At 43.3% G+C, this 16,927-nt stretch overlaps 1 protein-coding gene across 6 annotated transcripts in view; it reads left to right on the plus strand.

Moving 5' to 3' along the window:
* Nucleotides 1-7,330: 7,330 nt before the first annotated feature.
* Nucleotides 7,331-16,927, plus strand: part of ENAH (ENAH actin regulator) — a 96,923-nt gene continuing 87,326 nt past the window's right edge. For all 6 annotated transcript variants that reach the window (XM_065679775.1, XM_065679776.1, XM_065679777.1 and 3 more), the window contains exon 1: nucleotides 7,331-7,537. In XM_065679775.1, the coding sequence (XP_065535847.1) occupies nucleotides 7,533-7,537 (5 nt within the window). In that variant the 5' untranslated portion in view covers nucleotides 7,331-7,532. The remainder of the gene's footprint in view (nucleotides 7,538-16,927) is intronic.

Genomic DNA, 16,927 nt, shown 5'->3' on the forward strand with positions numbered 1-16,927 from the left:
TTGTCTGAGCATCCCTGAGGGTTGTCAATCAGTCTGTCTTCACACAGTTGGAGCTACCTGGGTTTTATTATCAATGGACAGAATCTTTCAGAGTGACAGCAACCCTTACAAAAACCATGTAATGAAATGTGATTTCTGTTTCCATATTCAGAAGCAAAGAGCAGTTGGCTGCTACTTAATAAAGGCATTACTTTTCACCCAGGACTAGAATCATTGGAAGAAGCTTAGAACAAAGCCACAGAGTGATAGTGGAGGCTTTTAAGAAATAGAACTACAGGAACACTGAAAAATCTTGTTTAGTGACATAGAGCAGTTGATGTTTTAGGGGTAGCTGATATCTGAAGAAGCCCAGGATAAAATCTACAGCTATTTAGAAGAGAAAAATACAGTGAAGGTAGAATTTATCTAAGCATAGTAAGCCCAAGAGAAACAAGGGAAGTTTACAAATAACTTCCTGACAGTGAAATGTATTTCACATAGTGTAAGGTTGTTTATTAAACAAAACTCTGGAAGCAGTCTAGTGAGGAAGTTTCTTTATTGGTCTTTTCCTACCTCTATTTATCTATGTTCTCCAGAAAAGCAATGCTTTCTTACCAGCCACTCAGAAACCCCAGCATTCAGCAAGCGTTTGGAAGAGGCTATATTCCTATGAGAACCTTTATTTTTTAACATAGACTCTCCAGCAGTACTGCTTAATGAGTGGAATGCTTGGAAAGCAGTCGGTTGACTGTGGTACCTAAATTCCTGCCTGAACTCTGCCAGTCAGTAGCAAATAAGCAGTATGAGCTGTGTAGAAAAACGCTGTGACATAGGAAATAGGGTACGAGACACTTGTGTTCTGCCTGAGGCTGGCAGAAGTAGGAGAAAATCCATCACTGTTTATGTGGTGGCATTTGTGAAACATGGGAGCTGAACTAACAGAGGAAGTGGAGAATAAATACTGAGCAGAGTGATTACTGTTGAGATACAGATCCCTAGTCTTGGTAGTGTGACTTGGGGCCAATGGCAAGGAATTCCTTCTTATTTCTTTTATAGAGTATATCTTCATTTTGAGACTGTTGCTAACTAGTTATAGTAATAATAATGGCATGTGTTAGTGTTGTAATTTCTTAAGAGCTCGTTTCTTCGCATCTTTTTATAGAAACGTTAATTCATTTGGCAAACATTTTTGTGATGTTCTCTCAAAAATACTGAAGGAAGAATATTTTTGCAAGTGCTGCTTTGTATATTTTGGGTCTCATGCATGATTTATCACTTACTAAATTTGAAATCCAAATTATGGAATTGGCTATAGCTATTGCCAGAAAGCAAAATCTGCAGTGCTGGAAAGGACTAAAGAGGTTAGCATCATCTTACTAAGCTTCTACCTTTATTGGAACAGTATTTGTATTGTAAGTTACTTCCAGCTTTGCAGTCCACAGGTGCTCACTCACAATAGCAAAAGTGTTGTCATTCATCTATAATCGGGACATTATTTCTACTGCAAGTTATTCCAACTTTGCAGTCAGTGGAAACTAACCAGCTATAGTAAAAGTGCTGTCATTCATCTATAACTGGGACAGTACTTCCATCATAAGTTATTCCAACTTTGCAGTGAATGGAAACTAACCAGCAATAGTAAGTGTGTTGTCAGTCATCTAAAATAGAAGGGAAGGGAAAGGAGAAAGACGGTCAAAAGACAGAATATATTTGCACTGGAGTCAGAATATTCTCAGGGTGTCACAAGATGCTTTGCAATTGCTTGTTGTTTGTCTGTGGGGTTTTTTTTGTCCATTAAAGACAAACTGCAAAGTGCAAGGTAGCTTTAAATCGGTGACATTTGGTACAGGCTTCCAACTGAAAGGCTACACCACCTCCTTTGGCATCTCTCTACCTACACTTGGACGGGATGAAGGGGTACAGTGCAGAGAACATGCTCTTTTAAAGTCAAATCTCTGCTGGTGCTGGGGCCAAGGAGTGAGATGAGCAGCTGCTTGCAGAGCTCAGGGCAGCTCCAGCTAGAATGTACCTGATAGCTAATACCAGCTAACTGAGGTAAGTGTGTTAAAGCTAGCTCAGATATGGGAGACTGCAGTGTAGATACCCCCTTAAAGTAAGAGCAAGAAATCTGCCCTTTTTTAATGCTACAAGTGTGCTGTAGGCACTTAACAGTTATTAATAATGTCCAATTAATAATGGCCCAAATCCTTGGCTGTAGTTAAGGAACTCAAAACATAAGTCATCTGGAGTCGTAAGAAAAGATGGCTCAAAACAGTCTTAACCAAATCCTGAGCCAGCTTTGTGCCTGGACCTTCCTCCAGCATAAGATAAAGCAGCAGAGTACAATCTGTTCTAAGACATCAGGAAGGGAGAGCAAAGAACACAATAAATAAATTTATTGGTAATGCATAAGAAGGATGCAGAGTGGTGGCAAATAAGACCATTAGGGGATAAGAGTGTAAAATTAGATGGAAAGTAAGAGATGAGGTTGGTCTATCACAGTGGTCCTAAATCAACATGTCATCTCAGAAACCACAAAAGACAGCAACCGAGTGGAGGTGAGAGAAAGACAAGGGTGAAAACAACAATCATACTTTATGAGAGCATCAGAAAAGCATTTTTACACTTAGTACACAACGCATTGTTTTAGACCTGATAGAGTAGTTACACAAAGAGGCTTCAGCCCTCACTGAATAGCCTGCAGCAAAATACAAATTCTTTTAAATGATGAATCTAGGCAGGGGGAAAAAACAATCCCTTTTTATTCAAGGAATTTTCACTTAAATCTTTCAGTCTCCTGGGAACAGATTGTAAGGCACATACCATACTCCAGAGTCACATCTACAGAGGCTTGTGGTTAGATTTGCTGATGCTTTTTGACAGCACGAGGGGCACAGTAGCAACCTTGGTGGGAAGACACACAGTGGAAAGCTTCAGCTGCTGTTTCTATTCCGCTTTGAAGGTGCTTGATGGAACATCTATCATTTGTTTACTTGTATAGTAAGGAGCAGGATATGCTGGTAGCAAGACAGCTTCACATTCGGGAGTCAAAGGTTTGTGTTTGATAGCAAAAGACTTGCTTCCTTTTCTGGTGATGTTGTTTTGTGTTTTTACAACAGAAGACAAATCTTATTCCATTAAGAAAAGACCTTGTTGGCCACTGTTGTCCTTATCTGCTGAGTCATGCTAATAATAGTTTATTTTAGCATTCTTAAAGAACTTTAGAGATTGTTTACTCCCTGTTCCCCAGAAGACGGCTGAGAAATACTGCAGAACTTCATCAATAAAATAAAGCTAAAGAGTTTTTGGTTGAAAGCATCTCCTTTAATGGTCTGCTGTGCAACACTTCAGCAGTCGGCTGACTCATGGCAACCTGAAATTGAAAATGACTTGGGGGTGAGGGAAAGAAAGAAGAGGCCAGGAAGAATTATAGCAGCCAGTATATTTTAACTATCTGTATAGTAGTCTGAGCCTCATCTTGTTCAGCTAACCATGACCTCACAGAATTGACTCAGGCATCAGCTCAGTGTCTGATCCAGAGCAAAAGATGTATTTATACATTAGATTAGCGTAGTCACTGATGAAAATAATATATTAAATTACTTAATTCACTTCTGTTTTGATAGTCTTAGATGCTAACAGGAGCACACTGTCAGAGCCATGTTCTTTTAGTTCACCATTTTTGGAAACCTCTTCACTATTACCAGAGGGAAAGCTCATGCTTTGTGGTTTCAATTCCCTCACTTCTGCTATATAGTAAATTGCATTTCCTTAGTATACTAGTACTATGGAAAATAATCCAAACAAGTGAAATAAAAATGTCTTCCCCTGCATATTTGAAACCCAAATTCTAGACACAAAGCCCTTAAAAAAACCCAAAACCACCAGAAAAACCCACTTCCCCCCACTCCTGAAACCTCTCTGACTGTGTATCCTATGTTGTGCTATTTATAGATCATCACAGAAGGTGAAAATGGTCTTGTGTAAGTGCTGTTGTCCTAGGACACTGACTGTAGTAAGATACATGAAGATCTCAGCTACTTCTTCCTCTTAAATACAAACTTTCCAAAGAAACAAAGACTGCAAAGCAGGAGAGTGTTTCAGAGAAGATGGGGGGAACCTCACTGTAAGAGGAAGGATTACTCTGCTTTTTGAAGCTTTTGGATTTCCCAAATGTCTCCAGAACATTAGTCATGCATCCTCCTCATGACCCTGCATTAAGGGTGATCCATGCTGACGAGATGCGACAGACTCGGCTGGGTTTGCTCAAGGAGTAGCCTGCCAAGCCTCTTGCATCTGGCTGATACTAAACAGAAACACATTCTCTTCTGGTTTATGCCTGGGTGAGCCATTCCTGTAGCATTCAGAAAGCCTTCATTAGTTGGGTTGTTTGGAGAGTAGGCACACCATACTGCTCAACCTGAGCTGGCTTAGCCTTTTGAAACATCTGAATTCCCGTCCCTGGTTGCAGCCAGGCAGCAGAAAATGGAAGAGGCTTTGGGGTATTCCGAGCTGCTTGGATCTGAAGGAAGGAAGGCACAAACACAGATTAGAAGACTCGTTATGTGGCTCTGCCCCATAAGTTGTCAGGGACCTCAGGTTATTAGTGTGACACCACCAGCTACGAGGGCTTTCTGCCACATTAGTTTTGTCATTGCCAGAAGAAGGGGGAGTGGTGGGAGGTGATGCAGAGGGCATTAACACCCATGCTGTGCCGCTGGAGGATCCTGTCAGCAAGAAAGATAACAGCAGAATCGCACCAAGTGACTTGGACACATCAAATGATTCCAGTTTAAGAACCCGCAGGCCCGCAACAGGAGATTACAGATTTCTCAATGCATAATTCAGTATCATAAACATGTACATGACACCAACTCATTCTTCTGTTAGAATACTTTAATTTCTTGACAATAACATCACTAAATTGACCTGGAAAGAAAGAGGCACTCAACATTTATAATTGATTTCTGCCCTACATCATTTTGGCTCCCCTCCTTCTCATGTAACTGCTAATATGAGTTACTGCAGATTTAGTATTTTGTTACAGATTAATTCAATGGGATTTTTGACTAAGCTAGCGTCCAGAATGACTTTGCACTCGGTGACATCTGCGATGCCAGCATGCAAAATGATTCTCCTGGCATTTTGACAAGTTCTATTGTACCACGGAGCACGTCTTGAGAAATCCAGCTATGACCGTATCTGATTTGGCGACGAACACCAAGTAATATAACACAAATAGCGATAATAGTTATTTTGTGGGAGTAACAGCTTCTGGCTATTTTCATTCCCTCTCAGGCAGGCTTGCAGCCCAGACATACTTTCAGTGGGGTTTATATACCTGTCAAACCTCTTTTAGATTTGACTAATATGACCAAACAGTTTTACCAGAACAGTCGCATTCTGACCCTGATTTTTTCATGGTACAAAACAACTGGGATATTAGAACAAAATCCTTCTTCCGATGGTCTCTGCCATTCCTTCTACTGATGTATCTGCTGAAGCCCACTAGCCATCTATCTTAGACATATCTATATAGACACATTGATATACGAGTTTGGTATACATCTTAAAATTTATATTTGGCTGCCTTCAAGCTACTTTTCACTGTCAGAATGGCCTCCTTTTCCAGCCTTTGATTTGGAGGATGTTCTGGTGATAGGAAGCTCAGATCTTGGAAAATTCAGGACTCCTTAAGAACCGAGGTCCACTGTCAGTCACTGGAGTCCTCAGTATTTGCTGGAAGCAATAAAGGTAAATTTGTTCACCAGATTCCATTTTCTCCCCTTTGTCAGGCTGCATTTACATTGTTGTCAAAGGTGCGTGCTTAATTTTTAAGGCTACGATGCTGCTTTTCTTCTGATTACTCATCTGCATTTTGTGATTCACCTCTGCTGCAACATTTTCATTGACATCATCCCCATGCCAGTAAAAACATGTTCGTTTTCTTACTAACCTGATTCATCAGCTTCAGTTTCAGAGCCTGTCCTTCTCCTGAATCAGTGTTTTCTGACAATTGGCCATTTTTTCATTGACTAGCTCCCCTCTTACTGTCTTACTGACACCATTAATTGACAGTGGATGACCCTGCCTCTGATACCACACAAGGAACAGGTTTTAACTGAGATTCATGGTAAAACCCTCTAAATGTGTGAAACCTAGATCAGAAATATACAAAGAAGATGTATGTCTTTCTAAATTTTTTTACCTTTATATATAGAAGTCTAGAAATTTATAAAAAAGATACATATATACATTTATTGCTCCTGTACAACACATTTTAAATAACTAAATGCTAGGAAAAACTGGCATTTGTTAGGGGAAAATGAAACCAGTGCTGCAGAAGCACCAATATGCAAAATTGCAGAGATAGTTGCTCATCACTTGTGTTAACGGAGACGAAAGAGGATGGGTATTCCGCTTGTGACAGAAACGAGCTGAACACGAGCCGGGTTGAAGTTACGTGTACCATGTGCCGGTTCCACTGGGAATACTGAAAGCAAAGCATACATCTGTATGTACCACAGCCACAGGGGCTATGGGAAGGTGCAAAGCTGAAGTAACATTCCCGTATCCCTGAAAACAAGCCCTACTTAGGCCACAGCCTTCCGAGGGCTCAGAGCGGCGACGGGAAGGGAGCAGTTTACCTGCCCGCTCCCCCTGCGGGGTTATGCACTGCTTTCCTACGCACACACCCCGCTGCTACCTCTGCACTTAGCGCCGGCTGCCCGGGCGGACCCCGGTGCGGGAGGGGGAACGGAGGGGAAGGGTTTGCTGACGGCGTGTTCACAACCGGCCTCAGCGAACCCGAAGCCCCCGAGCTCCGGGACGCTGCTGTCCGGGAGCGCAGCCCGCCCCGCTGCTACAGGTCAGGGCACGGCCGCCCGGAGGGGCCCATCCGAGGCGGGCCCGGCTCCGCTTTACCCGGCCGGCAGCAGGTCCTCGCCGCGGAGCCGAGCTGTGCCCCGCCTGTCCCCCCAGCCCGCAGGACAACGGCACGGGGCGGGGGGAGCTCTCCCGGAGGCCGGGCTGAGCAGCGCCTGCCGGGGAGCCGCCGGCTCACCTGAGGCCAGCCCGTCCGCCGCTGTGCCCGGCCCCCCGCGGGGCCGCCGAGCCCCGTCCACCTCCCGAGCTCGCAGGACGGCGGTGGGCGAGGCCTCCGCGACCCGCCCCTTCCTCCCTCCCGCCCGCCGCCGCTCCCTCGCTCAGCCCCGCCGGTGCCTCCGGCCTGCCCCGCACTCCCCCCGCCCGCCCTTTACTCCTCCTCCTTCTTCCTCCCTCCTCCCCCCCCGCCCTTCCCGCGCGTTGGTTCGCTCCTCCCCGCCCCTTTCCCCCACCTCTCTCGTCCCCTCCCACCCCCCGGCTCCCCGCGGTGGTGTGGCCCGGCCCGGCGGCGGAGGGAGCGGTGGAGACGGGCGGGGAGGTGCCGGCAGCCGCGGGTCTCGCTGACCGGTTGACGCGCCGGCCCCTGCTGAGCGCCCCAGGAGCCGAGCCGGGGACAGAGCGTGAGCCACCGAGGAAGCGGGAGCGGCTCCCCGACCCCGGGCAGCACCATGAGGTGAGGGGCCGGCCCCGGAGCGGGCGTGCCGGCGGGGAGCCCGGTGGGGGGTGTGTGTGTGTGTGTATGTGCCTGTATGTGTGTGCTGCGTGCCCCCCGCCTCTACCGGCGCGCAGCCCTGAACCGGGCCGTGCCGAGGGGGGGCCCGTCCGGCGGAGGGGAGGGGGCAGCGCTGAGGGGAGCCCCGCGGTGGGGGAGGGGCCCATTGTTAGCAGCGGGTGGGGGAAGGGCGGCCCCGCCGTCCCCGTCCCCCGCGGCGGCGGCGGCGAAGTTGCGCTCGGGGGGCGGCAGCGGGGCCCGGGCCGAGGGGGGGGTACGGGGGGCGGCCCCGCTCCGGTGGGTCCCCCCGGGCCGGTGCGCGCGGAGCCCCCGCCGCCCGGGTTCTTTCTTTCTCTGCCGGTGGTGGTTGTTTTCCCCTTCCCCTCCGCCTTAACGGGCGCGTGTTGCATTGCAGCAGCAGCAGCGGCGGGGCTTTTCCCTGTGTGATCAATAAAAGAGGCGTCCGGGGGGTGGTGGTGGTGGCGGTGGGGGGGGATCCCCCTCTCGGCAGCCGGGAAAGTGTCGCGTTTGGAGGTGTCGGATGTAAACACTGAGGTGGACGCGGCTGGGGGCCGGGGAGCAGCGGGAGGAGGGAGGTGGGTGCCTCCCTGCCCGCCTTCCCGCCGGGGACTCCCGCTCCCCGCCGGCTCATTCATTTGAAGGCGATTTTCTGCCTGCCCGGCCCGTCCTTCCCCTCCCCTCCCCTCCCCTCCCTTTTTAGTGCCTGTTCTGTTTCTATAATCTTCTTTCTGGCTTGGTGCAGGACCCGGTGAGAAATGCGGCTCGGTAGCCCGAGCGCTGGCCGCTCTGTTGGGGGACGTTGTGCTTCCCCGTAGGCCTGTCCCTCGGTCAGACAGCTGGGGAACCGAGTTACTCTTCCTCCTCCTCGCTCCCCCCAGATAACTGTCTGCCTTGCAGTTGGATTTGAACCTTCTTTGTCTTAAAGATGACTGTAAGTCGTGAGGTCCTTTGGATTATAGGTAGGCAAGATTTGCACGGTGAAAATCATCAAATTCCTCCGCTGCATAAAAACGATGAGCCATGAGAATTCTCTGTAAATTGCAGTAACATCCTAATTACATTTTTTGTTCAAGGGTTCCCCTGCCCGCTGTGTGTGCATTATCAGTGGAAGGGGTAGCGTTGCAGCAGGAGGCATAGGGACAGCCTCCCTGCTGTTTTGTTTAGAATTGCATTCCTGTATTTCCCTCTAGTTTTCTTTGTTAACTGTAGGTATTTATGTCCCGCATTATTTTAAGCTTTGTTTTGTCTTGTGATAATTTATTTTCACTTACTCATGCTGCTCATGTAGAAGTCAGATACCCTGTGAATAAAAAGTTACAACTTGGAAAACAGTTCAGGTCCTTTAAGCAGAGGTGGGTTGTTTTTGTTATCTTGACAGTCTTTAACACAACGAGTGCTGTTAATCCAGCAAGAGTTGGCATAAATGTTTTGAGAAGCTCCCTATAAATTTGCCTTTTTTTTTTTTTTATTGACAAAAAGTACTTTTCTTGTGTGGGTGATGCTGAGGGAAGTAAGCTATACCAACAGGACTGCTCTTTCACTGATGTAACTGTACGTGTGCTAGGACTTCTGCCAGCTTGGAGAGAGCACAAATATTCCTCTTAACCAGCATAACAGGAAAGTGTCTAGGTTGAACCTACCCTTAGGTTGCTTATTTAGATGTTGGAATAGTTGACTTGAAGCAGTTAGTAAATATAGGCAAATGAATGTGCTACAACACTCATGAGTGCAGAGTGTGAAGAGGAAAATGTACTCGCAGGTTGGATGGTCGCTCTGAGTGGTCATTGAGTGTCTCAAAGAAACCTGACTTTGAAGCATATGGAAGCTCCAAGCCTTTTGAATAAAGCAGCAAACTGTACCAATTAAACTACACAGGCTAAGAAAATGATGTGGTTAAAGAAGTATTTTCTCTCTGTGGAGGCACTATTAAATTGACTCCGTTTTGTTAAGTTGGTCCGTCTCCAGGACAATGGCAAGCTTTCACTGCACGCTCTCTTTTTGGGCTTGTTTAGACTACGATTGACGGTATAGCTCTGAAACATGTTTAAACAATAGCTTCATGCTGTATTTTGTTCAGGCAATGTCTTTTAATATACATTTGCTGGTCAAGGCAAGTTGTGATGGGGGAGGATTGTGGCTGGGACAAGTGACCTGTGTTTCATATATATAGCTCCTTTATTTGGTGGTGGTAGTAAATCTTAGCAGTTGATATGAAAACCATACTTTTGACACACTATTGATGGTCTCCTGGAATGCATTAACTGCATTCTGCAGTTTGCTGCTCTGCAGGTAGGTATGCAGTTGGTGCTTCAGCGAATGCAAAAAGAAATAGGTGGGCTGCAGGAAAAAAACCCCAACAACCCCTCATTTTCTCTCCCTTGCTTTGACACATACATGTGTGAGAACCTGTTGTTCTTCAGCTATCATAAACCTGAATTAATTCTGATGATTTCGTGCTAAGATCTTGCATGTTGTCTGGGTCAGTTACCGAAGGGCAAACTGGTTTTCCTTATGTCAGGTAAAATTAAACATCATTGTAAAGAGCATCATCTTCTTGTAAGATAATCAGTGATTCAGTAAAACACAAACATCAGCAGAATTCTTGCAGAACCCTGTTTTGTATTCAAATTAAAATTATATGCTATTTGAGTACCATCTGTTAGGGGTTTTAGGTTGCTGATCAACTTTGAATATTAAATCTCCAGTGGTCTAGCCTGAGTATGAAGTTACTTGGTTCAAGTGCCAGCTTGAATAGGGCTTGTGTGTGTATCTCTCTCCGGCTTTCGGTACAGGGTTGATTCCTGTGAACACCTGTTGCTCCTATTGTATTTTGGTTAGCTGAGTAAGGCAGAACTGCTCTTGATGTAGCTTCCTAAATGCACTTATTTCATCATAGGAGTAGGCATATTCAGTGAGGTTTCCATTTACTAGGTGGCTGGGATGTGGCGGTGGGGGAGAAGGGAACAGCACAGTTTGGTGCCCCAGTTCTAGTAGTAGCATAACTTCCCATCACAACATGTGTGAACAGACTTGTATTGAAGCATATGTTGAAATCAGTATCATGGAAGCTGATGAGCAGAACTACTGCTAGAGCTGGGGTTCTAGTGAAGGTTAACTGAATTATCTTTAATTGTTAATTTTTTGGTATCTAGCTCATTTTATATGCTAACTCCAATAAAAATAAATGAGCTTTCCAAGATACTGGCTTCTTTTTTTTTAATCAAGCTGTACAGCCTTCTCTTGGGATTACCACATCTATGTCTTTGTGTGGGAAAGAATTGTTTTTCATTAGTGTGCTAGTCAGAACGCAGACTGCTTAGGCTGATTTCATTATCCAAGTTGCAGGAACTGGGAAAGAAACAGTGTTTTTAAAGATTTTAAATTCTAGTCTTTCCAGAGCCTGGTATATTCATTTGTGTTTGCATCAGGCAAGTATGTGTGTTGTATGTGTGTCGTATGTGTGTTGTATGTGTGTCGTATGTGTGAATGTTCATTCTGTGTTTAGATAAATTACTGTAGATTCTGCCTTCTCAGAAAATCATGTCACACCCTCACCTGTGTTTTCATATTAAAAAAGTAGCTAAATATGTGGCCTCTAAACCATATTAAAATTACTCCTTGCTTACATTCACCAGCTTTTCTGCTCCAGTATGTTGTTTCAGAAGGTAAAACATGTTATCATCTAAAAGTCAATGTATTTTGTGCCTGGGTTAGTAAGCCTTCATTACATTTTAAACATTATGCTAAGAAATCTGATACCGTACTCACTGAGCTTTTATGTCTTTAATTCAGGAGTGAAAGTGCATGGCAGAAGTAACAAAACATGTATGTTTATTAGGGCTAGGAATTCTTAAAGGAACCCACACACAGTTCCCAGGGTTTCCAGAAAAGTGGGTATACAAGAGTGTTGTGTTATTAGTGACAACAGTATAGTTCAGTCTCCTGCAATAACTGCAGTTATTTAAGGTGGTAAAATACCAGAGTAGCAAAGCCATTAATTTCAACGGTGGCATTAAGTTACTGTGTACAGCAATATGTAGGGTTATGCTTTGGAATTGTGCCTTTCCTTTGGTTTCAGTACTGTATTTGAAGGAGAAAGCTTAATTTAGGTGAGAAATATTTGACATAATGTTGAAATGTAAGCAGGCAGTTAAATTAGACTGGAGACACATAACTGCAACCAATACAGTTCCTAAAATTGCTCATATCTCAAGAGTAAAATAGGTGGTGTAGGCAGGGTTGGTTGGTTTTTTTTTTCAGGTGGATACAAGAATTCAGGTTACTTTGCTTGTTCTTAAGTAAACTAACAGATGGACTGAGTCATCTGTCTGATAGAAGTGCAGCCTTTAGCTAGCACTTTATTTGTGACAGTAACAAGTAATTTATGGAGGGTTTTTTTCTGCCCACCTGATACGGAACCTGACAGCTGTTTTGCCCTCCAGGTCTCTCGATAGTTTAGTGGACTATTTTGATAGTAAAAGTATAAGTAAAAAGTAAAAAAGTAAAAAGTAAAAGAATAAGATAGTATAAGTATAAGATGACTCTGTGAATGGAGGATGCAGGAATCAGAAGAGAGTTGGTTTAGAAACAGCTATTTATGACCATCTTAGCAATTCTGTTGTCAGCCTCTAAAAATTAGAAACAGTCTGGGAGTGTGTATAATTCAGGAATGCTCTCTGGAAGGGGATGTGGTAGTTTTTTTCTTGTCTCTGATTCAGGGCTTTGTGGTGTTTGTTGTTGGAGGTCAGAAAACAAGCCCGGGTGAAGTAACGTCCTACTTCAGACTGCTGCAGCGTAAAAGCCTTTTTTCCACACTTCCATAAAAAGGAGAGGAATTATTCTTCCAGCACCTGTTTCAGTGGATGCTTTGCTAGAACACTTACACCCCGAGTGACGTATCTCAGCGCTGCCTTAGGCATGTGATTGGAAATAATTCCTACTGAGGACTGCTTCTTGCCATGCCGGTGCGTTTCATGCAGAACTATTATAGAAGTAGATTATTGAATCGGTGGACAGAGTCATTTGCTTTCATTACTCAAAAGCAAATGTATTTTGTGAAACAGATATTATTCCCTTCTTTACTTTGACCTTTCATCTAGAACTGCTCTTGACAGTTCATGCCTGCTTCCACTCAGCAGTGTAGAAATACATGTGCCAGCTCTCTAAACATCCAGACATGTTTAGGTTTTAAGAGTGCTGTAGTGTTGAGGGAAAGCAGAAGATACGTGCTTTCTATATATATGAGTAAAAAAAAAAAGTTGACTTCTGATTATGAGTAGCTAAAAGTAAATGTAGCAGAGACAGAAGTCACACAAGCCTTGTTGAGCAGCTTCAATATATTTAAGTGCTTTTGCATGGTACCTGCCTCACTTCCCCACCCCATGCCTGCCTTTCCCACCAGTCTTTGAGTTGTATAAAACTACCTTGTGTTCTTGGGCTGTTGGCATCTCTCTTGGGATTAATAGAAGAGCAAAGGCACTTCTGTATCTGTCAGTGTTTAAACCTGCCAGATGAAGAGCCAGTGTTATGTCCCTACTGTCCCCTCCTGCCCTAACTTCCCATGTGTTCTGCAAACCTGGAAAATAATGAGGTTTGTATATAGCTTTTGTTGTTTTTGAATGACATAGAGAATCTTTTTCCTCGTTTAGAAAGGCTGCACTATCTTAACTTTCAATTTTTTTAATTCAAGAAATAAAAATGTATGTCTAAGTAACTGAGTCTGAAGTAGTTTTGCCTTACATTAAAATGTTCTGTATCAGTACAGTTTTTAGAGAAAAAGGTTGAGTTTTATTTCAGATATTCCTAATTAATTGTTCTAATAATTGATGAGCCTCTCCCCTACTATCACTTATTACAAGTCCCCTTTGCTGGAGCTGTTTCACAACTAATGTTCAAAAAATTCCAAATCAGAATGCAAAAATCATGCTTACCACCTTTTGACAGTGTTATGCATGTGCTGCTCTTAATGTTAGAGTTATGTAGACACTTATGGACAGCTTATGGAACTGCTCCTTGGGAGATGAGGTGACATTTTTGTGGGCTTACTACCCAAATGATAGGGACAGTGTGGTTTCAGTCTGCTTTGGATTAGTCTTTCCAGTTGAACCACTGGTAATAAGCGTGTTTTGGGAATCAGTGTTCAAGTTCATGCAAAGAGTTGAAGTAAGATTCTCTTGCTGTCTGAGTAATCTTTAGTCAGGGCTCATTAAAACACAGACAATATTCAGGCAAAAAATAATGTTTACTGCGAGGGTGGTGAGACACTGGTTTCCCAAAGAACTGGTAAATGCTCCATGCCTGGCAGTGTTCAAGGCCAGGTTCGGCAGAGCCTTGGGTGACATGGTTTAGTGTGAGGCATCCCTGCCCATGGCAGGGGGGTTGGGACTAGATGATCTTAAGGTCCTTTCCAACCCAAACCATTCTATGATTCTCTTAGTTTCACATACTGAAACTGGCTTATATGAAGGAATAACAATATAAACTCTTCCAGTTTAGTGCAAAACTAGTATGCTGCTTTGGTAAGTGTATAGGTTGGTCTTGTGGGTTTTTTCTTCTAGTTTTTGTTTTTGCTTTTTGTTGTTGTTTTTGTTTTTTTAAAATTATGGTAAAGGTGCTGACACCCACTGAAGTCTGGGGGACAAAAGTGGAAAGTGACTGTACTCCAGAGGGTGATACAGAAACACTGCTTTGCTGGACTGGTGTGCTGCCCAGAAATAACTGTCTAAGCTCCTGGTTTGCACCACAGACAAGTTTGGGAAGGATTTTGTTTCAAATGTTCTCTCATTCTTTCATCATTCTTCACAAATTTGAAACTCCTTTTCTGTTTCCTGAGTCAGGTTACTAAGTAATCTGTACTTACTGCAAACTCTATAAAGAAGCTGAGATGGTTGTGTGCTCCGAGCATACTAGCTGCCTAGTTTAAAAGAGAAAACATTTTAAACCCTGGAAATTAGCAGAACAGTAAAAGAACAATAGAAACCATTGGTATAGGTAAAGACCCTCATATGTTTTAGCTGCGGTTTTATGGCAACAGAGAAATATTTTAATTTTCTTTGCAGAAGAAATCAATTCCTATGTATGTGTCATTCTCCTTAAAGCAATTTCATTAAATATAGTTCATTCTTTAATGTGGGGTTTTTTTGGCCACTGACTGCTGTCACTTTGTTGCAGGTTACCATACAGTAGTACCAGGTATTTAACTGAAACACTTTGAAGGGTATGTAGTTAAGGGAATGTTTTATTGTGGCCTTATCTGGCTACTGGTAAATGCTTTTATATTTCAGTTGTATACATCAGTATACGTCTTCATATGTGGTCATATCTGCTAGAATCGAATGTTTTGTGGAGACTTCCATTGCAGTTACATATTTTCCTTATTGTGTGGGATTGCAAATGCAAATACTAAATGGGAAGATGATTAGGATTCAGTTGTAGTTCATGTATTTTCAACAGAACTTTCAATACCGCTGTATTAGTGGTATTTTTACTGGCATTGGTGGAAAGAGGCGGTTGGTATTTTTAGGTTCCATTCAGCTTTCTGGTTGGCTTTGCAAGTCTGACTTAAGCATATGCTCTGAGTAAATCTGGGCCTTGAACCTGGTAGTGTTGCTGCTTAAAATCACTAGCTCTTGAAATAGCTTTTATTACATAGAACTTTTTTGGGTACCAAGCTTCCAAGCCTAGGCTAGCAGGAGTTTAGTTACTGTAGACGTTCATGTCAGTAGTGCGTTATTATGATCCATGTACACTGCTACATGTTTTGAAAACTTGTTTTCTCTGTATGTTTTCCGGTACTATGAGAATCTTCTTCCCCTTCTTTGAGTTCTTTCAAAAGCTTTTAGTCTTTTATAAACAGTGCATGGTGATGTCTGCACCTTTTACTTCCTGTCCTGTATTAAACTCTTGTTGATATTTGAGGAAAGTATATGATTGTTTGGCAAACCTCAGCCCATTAAACAATGCTGATTCTTCTGTAAAAGTACTCAGGCTAAGTTAATGGAACAGATTTTTTTCCTAACTTGTTGGATTTATACTTGAACACAGTAAAGCTTTATTAGAAAACTTGTATTTTGCTCTTAATAACATTTACAAAACCCATTTTCAGAAGACTGCAGTGGGCTACTTGTGGATTAAGTTAAATGGACTTCACAGCTGAAGAAGAAACATTGCTATCTGTTATCTGAAATAGATGGTACGGCCAGACTGCCAAAACAGTGGAATCTAGTCCAAATGAACCTAATTATGGCAGAGATAATAAATCAAAGTAGTGAATGACAGCACTGTTATGAAAATGATCACCACTGAAGCTCAGTGTATATATATGTATAAGCCTAATCACTGGACATTTTGTTTAAAGCGGGTGTAGCCTGGTTGTAGTTCTGTACTACTCTAGCAAAAATACTGACTTTCATTAGAAATTACATTTAGAAGTACTTTTTTTCTGGTTCAGAATACTGCTTTGATAGAATCTTGAATATAGTCATAACTCAAGAAGCTATGGTTGTATTTTAATATTGTACACTGACGTGTTCAGCAGAGTCACTTTGGCGTGAGTAGAACAGGAGGATGGTGCAGAAAGTGGCTGATACTTTGTGTCTCCATTCAGTGGATGTATGTATATGAAACATACTTAGAACACAGGACCGCCTTTCCAGTAAGATATGAACCATCTGTTCTAAACCGAGTATGGAGACAATAGTTGCTGTGTACTGTAGCTACTATGCTTCTCTTGGTTAGAGCCTCTGTTGGAGGGGTGAGTGAAGATGAGAAAGGTGTCCCCAGTCCCACACTCTTCTGACCAAGAGATGGCTGAGGAGATAGGTTCATCTTAGAAAGCCAGCAGGGGAGCCATGTCTAATGAGTAGAAGGAGGAGCAGACGAATGGCTAGAACACTCAAATAGTAAGTTGTTGCTAATGAACTTAAGCAGAAGTTTAATCCAGTATTTAGCTGCTTCTTCAGCGTTACATGTTTTGGAGAGTAATTGAGAATGAGGTTTTGTAGCGTTTTACTGGTCTTGTTGGGTTTGTAGCTACTGAGTGGAAATGCAGTAATGGGTTTCAGGTGAAAATTTTGACTTGAGATTGAAGCAGAAGACCAAGGCACCAAATACATAAAAGAAGTAAATCAAACAGATTTTGCATCCTAAATATGTTGTGCTGTAATATCATGGATTATGACAGTACCATTGTTCTAGTTCCCCCAGTATGGTGTAATGATTCTAGCCACCTTTAGTTTAGTGATCATCTCAGTAAACTGAATCATATATGAATTACTCTCAAAACTATTAACTGCTGAACTTTACATCCAACCTTACAACCAAGTTGTGCGG

The sequence above is a fragment of the Lathamus discolor genome, chromosome 5 (assembly GCF_037157495.1).
Source record: "Lathamus discolor isolate bLatDis1 chromosome 5, bLatDis1.hap1, whole genome shotgun sequence".
NCBI lineage: Eukaryota > Metazoa > Chordata > Aves > Psittaciformes > Psittacidae > Lathamus > Lathamus discolor.